General features: G+C 28.9%; 1 protein-coding gene across 1 annotated transcript; it reads right to left on the reverse strand.

Moving 5' to 3' along the window:
• Positions 1-6,283: 6,283 nt before the first annotated feature.
• LOC107455046 (protein FAM200C-like) lies at positions 6,284-6,961 on the reverse strand. Its single transcript, XM_016072447.1, has one exon. It carries the CDS (start codon positions 6,959-6,961, stop codon positions 6,284-6,286), a length of 678 nt encoding a protein of 225 aa, XP_015927933.1.
• Between the last annotated feature and the right edge of the window lie 400 nt (positions 6,962-7,361).

A 7,361-nucleotide genomic window follows, 5' to 3' on the forward strand; every position in this document is an offset into this window, starting at 1 on the left:
TCGTTTTCAAAATTTTAGTTCTTATTATCATACATTTAATAAAAAATACAATACTAAAAATTGAATGAATTGCTTTTATGCCATGCTCTAAGGTATCATGATAAAGTTACAAAATTTTATAACCATAAAACCATATTTCATCGTTAATTTTAAAGAAATCATTACCAAAGCTTTTCGGTAAAAATTACCGAGTGTTTCTTGGTGTTCCCAAAGAGTCAGAAACACGGTAAATTTTACCATAATTGGGTAGTTTTAACCATTCGTTGTTTCAAGTGATACATTGCTGTGCTCAGCCTTGTGCGATAAAATTTAAAATAAAAAATTTGTTTAGAAATAAAATAATAATCGAATTTGTGGAAAGTTAATGCTTCTTACTTCAAACAGCTCCTTCATTTTTTCAGATTAAGACACAAACTGGCCAAATGATTTATGATGTCCTTCTCACACAATATTTGACCCAAATATCACATCCATTATATGTTGACAGTTTAACCTTTTTTTACGCAACTTGTGAAAACATATACATTAAAAAACGATGCCAAGTTTTGAATTCTTTCCAAGCGCTGGTCAGTTTAAAAATAAATTATTTGAAGGATTGTTTGCTTACTATAAGACAGTTATAATAATTTGCTTTTATTATTATTAACATTATAGAATTTTCCAGAAAATAAAACCTATATGTAATATTTTTTAGGATAGCATGTTTTAAAATGACATTTAAATAATGACAATAACATTATGACATTTATTAATAATGACAATAATTAAATAACCTGTAATAATTAAGTAACCTGTTAAACAGTTTAGTCAAGAACGAATGCAAGTTTCGAAATATTTGAGTATTCGTTTTTTTACAGTGCATTAACTATTTTATAATTGCCAAATTTGTCAATATTAAGGATCATTATTTCACTTAAGGAGCATATTTAAAACAACATTTCCCTATAAGTGGACAAAATTAAAGTAGTATTAAGTTTGATATTTCTAACTATCGTGATATACCATATATGTTTACTTGAGATTTAAAGCGAATTTTTCGAAAGCAAAATAAAAAACAATATATAATTAAAAAAGAAAAAAAATCTAACCAATTTAACAATACACCTATCAAATATAATATTTTTTTAAGTTATGTCTAAAAAATCTACAAAAGTAAAGATTCTTTTATTTTCCCAAGTTTATTGATTAAGATGACTTAAATATCGATAAGTCATCTTCCATATATCCATAAGTTAAGAGGAAAGGTTTTGATAAAACTAGATACTGACGGTCGGAATTTGATAAATAAATCCAGATATATTAGGGTTTTCTTCTTAATTTTTTCCCTAGGCGTGGATTTAAGGCGTGGATTTCTATGAAACGGGGGAAAAATCATTTTTAAATTTTTTCCAATAAAATATTCTACGAAATCACTTAGGAAAAATTTTATTATCAGTGGGGTTTTTTTCAAGAAAATATTCAAGTTTAGTATATAATGGCAAAAGCCAAATCTTTTCGCTTCACTATTTCAATTCTAGTTTTAACTTAAGTTATAAACAATGGAAATGCTCATTCTTTTTGCGGTTTTCTGCACTTTCTGATCTAGATATGCTGCTGTGCCACTTCAACAACAGCAACAACAAAACAGAGTCTGTACTCAAGAAAATACTTTCTTTGGTGATTTGTTCCATATTTCCTCGTTGCCACCAGAAAATAATGAAACATTTTCAAATACCGACGCATCTGCTGATGAAGTTCTTGAAGTCCCGGAAAGCTGCCAGTTTTCCAGCCAACAATCGTTCAACCACGGATGTGAAGTTGTTGTTGAATTTGATTTTGACCAACATCGAATTCCTCAAACTTTACCTCAAGCCCGTTGCGTAAGAACCGACGAGAATATTGGTGGATCGAATTTAAGACATAGAAGGAGACATACTCTCTGCGAAGAAGTTCGGTACGACATTCCTGTTTTGAAAAAGACGTGTGATTCTGGTGAATATCAAACAACGTTGGAGAACATTGCAGTTGGTTGCATTCGAACAGTACCAACTCCTAGTATATTAATTAAATCTGGTAATAATATTTCTTTGAAAGGACCCTCTTAATAACAATGACACTTTGAATTATTTTAAAATTTGTTTTTAATTTAACTTATTTGTCACACATTGCTACTATTTATTTATTTCATTTATTAAAGCATTAAATCCTGTTTTAAACCTATGTAAATTTATTTATTTATTTATATTTTATTTAATATTCCAATTTAATGTTTTTGTTTTACACGAAAATTTTATATCTGTTTAAATGTTAGCTTCAATTTCATTTTTATATTATTTAACACAGCATTGCTTCATTAAAAAGCATTATTTTGAGATTTTAACTGTTGCAATTAAATTTTAAATATTTTTTACAACGAAAAAACATTAATGGCTTTGAATATAGTAGTGTTTTAAGAGCCAACACTTTAAATTTAATTACGTCCATGAAAATGCTTTAATGTTAATATCTAGCTGCCTTCCAAAAGAATAGAGTGTACTTTGTGCTATATACACTATAGTGATAAGCAATGCGAATTAAGCTCAAATCAAGTACACAAATGGACATACTATAGTTTCGGTTCTCTAGGCAAGTCCCTTTCTCTGCGTCTTGGTTGTTTAGACACTGATGAATATACTTGCAATACATCAATTTCTGTACTTCCTTTGAGATTTATTCTCATTGTTTTTTAATTTAGTATAGTAGTCTTATTTGTTAAAATTGATCATTAAAATTTTTCAATTATTTTACCGTATTTTTGATGCATGTTGACAATTTTAAGTATAAACATTTTAGTAAATAAGTTTACGTTACAGAAATTTTGCAACTGCATAACTTGAACATACATTTGTTAAATAGATAAGATTAATGTCATAGATTCAAAATTACGTCTATGAAAGAATTATAATGTTTTCCTCATGTGATTTTTCTAAATTGATATTTAAATTTTGTCTTTTACATTGGAGATATATTAGTATGTTTCTAAGGTGATTAGGTTTTTGAAAATGTATCCACTATTTTGAATAAGTTGTAATTTATTGTTTTTATGATTAAAATTATTTTTTAATAAAATGTTGGTAATTATTGGTGTGCAATTAATATAAATAACTGTATACATGTAAAGGTAAATGTATTTAATATTTTAAATTATTTGCTAGAAATAAACACAAAAAATTCAAAAAATAAATTATTATTTATGAAAATGAACAAACAATTTGATATAAACACATGCAAATGAATAAAATTAAACTAACAAAAATAATCAGTCAATAAATTAAAAATATCAATAATGGAAGTATAACTTAAAGTTAAAATATTTCGCTTTTAATTTTTTTTTTGTTAAATAAACACTGCTACAAACACCTTCAAACATTTGATTATTTCAATATTTGCATTCATCATTACAGTCATGGCAAAATCACAAATAAATTTTTATTTAAAATTTTAATAGTCTTTTTAAGTAAATAAGTGATTGAGAAAAATGCTAAATCATCATATTTTGCACTTATTTTAGTGATCAAATTTGTTTAATTGTAAAAATTAATCTGATTTAATATCAAGCAAAAAATACAAGTCATTAAAATTTCTTTAATTGTCAGAATAAAATTTCCAAATGATATAAAAAAGGCATTATTAATATGCTTCAGAATTAATATGCTTCATTATTAATATGCTTCAAACTCTGAAATTTCCGTTATACAAATATTAAAGAAAATTGAATGAAGATCTTATTAAATCTTAAATGTTATGATTGATATAGTTTATGTATATTTAAGGCACTAAAGTAATAATTAAAAACATTTTTAATATTTTTTATCACAATCTTATTTTACTAATCTGCTTTTCCTGATATTATCGGGATTTGAAAATTGCTTATTATTTATCACTTAACCCTTTGAGCTCCTTTGTCGCCTCTGAGGCGCCATCAACTGCCACCACTCTTAAAATAAAAATATTTTATGGTTTAATAATTAGAAGTCACATTACTTTACGAATTTTAAAAATTATATAAAGGGTCTCGGAAAGGTCTCGGGTTCGAATCCCACTTCAGACATGGTTATAACTTATATCTCTGTTCCATCTGATAGTCTTGTGTTGAATGGTCCTCTTACATGGTACTCACGGCAAAGTGATTTAAAGAAAAGTTAGACACATTAGGTGCTACGAGTTTCATTCGAAAAAAAAATAGAATGACGAAATATTTCTCTAATTTTGACAAAATTCGTGTTTTGAATAAGTGATGATAGTTATTTCGTCACTTTGATGAAATGTTTGCTCTCAGCATATTCTAGGAAAATGGTGACGTCAGAAATGAAGAAAGTTTCGCGTAATTTGACCATCTATTTTCACTGTGTGGGTACAGCAAGACTCCCTTGATACGCTGAATGAGCTTCAAGAAACCACTAGGGAAATTTATACTTAATTTTTAATGTTCAAATTTCAGCTTATTATGTAAATAAATATTAAAAAAAGCAGCATTAGGTGCATGAGGTGATTAGTAGCAGGTGAATTGAATTTGTTAAAAATTTGAATCACCGAAATTAATAAACTCCTAAAAATCCTGTAGCATAATGGACAAGATGCCAATTTAATTTCAGGAAAAAAGAAAAAAAATATTCCTTTAAATTAAATTCTTTGTAGACATTCTCGAAGGACACGGAATTTTCTGAAGGAAAGTTTAACAAGTTGGATCAGACATTAAAAGAGTTTAGATGTACTTTTAAAAGAATTGAGTGTCTGTTAGATGAAAGAAATTTCTATTTTATCTACCTCTATTATCTCCCGAATCGCTCAGTTAGCTTGTCTTCATTCTTAGCACAATTTCTATTATTGCATTATCATAAATTATCATTTCATGTATCTATTATCATGTTTATTTTTGTAAACTTTAGGGATAGAAATGTAAATGGTATATAAAAAAAATATAGAGAGATTTTTATTTTAAAAAGATGTTTGAAATGCTAGAATGCGTTATCACGGAACTAAAAATTAAAAAAGCCTAGGAGAATTTTTAAGTAATATTTATAGTCTGCGGTGGACTGATCGTAAAGACACGGTTCCCAATAGAACACCGAAGTCAAGCATCACTGACTGTGGTCAGTAAGCTGGTGGGTGACCCCTTTGATCAGACTGCGTAGGTACCGAAGGTGCACGGTATCGGTCCTCGTTAAACTGTTCTACCGTAAATTGCTCGACTTTGCGTGCAGATAGTCGGGTTTTCCAGACTGTCACAAATCACCCGTTGTGCAGCTTTAATTCGACGTAAAATAACTACCTACCCATGAAATATTTATCATAATGTGCAGTACACAATGCTTTAATATCAAGTATCGAAAAGTATTTTACTTCTAGAAATTTCCCAGAGCGTCTCCCTTATTTTGCTTTGTGAGTTCTTAAAGAGAGATTGCATTATGTCAGAAGTAATCAGCACTAGTAAACAGAAAAGGAATGATATAAGGTCATGAAGTAAGGGAATGATATACTTGGTTGGATGGTTTCAACTCACGATCTTCAAACCGTAAACATGATTCCAAGTGAATATCACATGTCACTCTAAACCAGTGATTATCAAACTTATTTCTTTTACCGCCCCCTTTGAAAATCAATTATTTTTCAGCGCCCCCATTTTTTATACACCCCTAAAACTTAAAAACCACAATTTCATTACTTTGATTAATTTAGTTATATATTAGTCGGTTCTGATGTTTAAACTTACATTCTAAACTAGAAATTTTTACCAGTGAGAGCAAATAAAATCCAACTTTATAATATTAATAATATATTTTAATCAAATTAAAAGAAACAATATAAATATGTAATCAGTTTTCGTTTTTATACAAATCTAATGAGATGGATGAATTTGATGATATTTAATAAGTTTGTTGATATCAGGTTCGATTTTACTCAAAAACAGTCGCAAGTCGCAGCGTTTGGTAACTTGCAAATGATTTCTCTTTTTAGTAAGCAGCGTTGTCACAGCGCTGAATCCACGTTTACACAAATATGACGATGGGAATGCTATCAAAAATCTTTCAACGATAGACCACAATCCAGGGTACAACTGCGGAATTGACTTTTGTAGCCAAATTTGTTGGTAGCCATTTTTGCATTTGATTTTTATTTCCTCGTTCGTTGACAGTTCTATAAGTTCTTCTTCCAACTGGGGTGATATTGCTATGTTGACATTTGAAAAAGGATCTAACACCCAGTCTGGTATTTCCAATTTCAAAATGTCCTGGAATCTTTCAATGAAATCACTGTGGAGATTTTACAAATGTGGGCAGTAGACGAGCAAGTCGTCGTTGTTGCAGGATACTGATAAATTGGGAAAATTATGGAACTCACGTCTGCCGATATTCTTTTTGTGTAAGAGCAGCTTGGCTACGAAAGCAGCGACGACATTTTTTGTTTTTATTAAGTTCAAGTCATCGCCTTGAAGTTGGAGATTCATATCATTAAGCAATGTATAAAGGTCTGTCAGGTATGCGATATCATTCTTTGATGTGATGAGGTTTTCGCGCAATTCTGTGTCTTTGTTTTCCAAGAACTCTATGACAGAGTCAAACAGATTGTAAAAACGAGTCAGACAATTTTCTTTTGATAGCCAACGCACTTCTGTGTGAAAGATCAATCTGTTGAAATCTTCATCATTATCAACACAAAGCTGATTAAATAATCTGTCATTTAAAGAGTTGTTTCGGATTTTATTGACTGCTCTGATGACATGTTGCAACGATTGAAATAGTCGTTCACTTAAATTTCTAGCAACTAAATGCTGTCGATGTATAACGCAATGTACAGCAAGCACATCAGGAATTTTCTTTTTTAAGTACGATACTTTTTGACACCCCGTCATAGCTGGAGCACCATCTGTAGCAGCTGATATAATATTCTTCAACGGAATTTCTTTTTCATCACAAAATAAGATATGAGATAAGATTCTCATCATAATAAGATATAATATATCATCATAATAATATAAGATGAGATTCTCATCATAAGAGAATTAAAATTTTATATTTCGACTAGTAAATAATACTACTAACAATAATAACTTATTTAACTACGGAAAATAAATTAATATCATTTTTTATTATAGATAAATATGGGTAATTTTTCATAGAATTTTAGTTTATAATTTAGAACTGGTTCTAATAAAAACCACCGCCTAAGCCAGCGTTTTTATTATTTGTAATATTGAATATTTATAACATATAGAAATAGTAAAAGATGTTTACAATAAGTGAACTGTTTAGGCTTACTATACTATTTGACACTGGACGGTAATGGGATAATTGTAAAAAAAAATTTCCAACACAACTTTTTGAACAATAATTATATACGTA

This window comes from Parasteatoda tepidariorum, chromosome 4, assembly GCF_982258835.1.
Source record: "Parasteatoda tepidariorum strain Cologne lab strain chromosome 4, Ptep-v5.0, whole genome shotgun sequence".
NCBI lineage: Eukaryota > Metazoa > Arthropoda > Arachnida > Araneae > Theridiidae > Parasteatoda > Parasteatoda tepidariorum.

What these genes read in the sequence shown, in the direction of transcription:
- LOC107455046 (XM_016072447.1), bottom strand. Translation starts at nt 6,961, where the DNA reads ATGAGAATCTTATCTCATATCTTATTTTGTGATGAAAAAGAAATTCCG.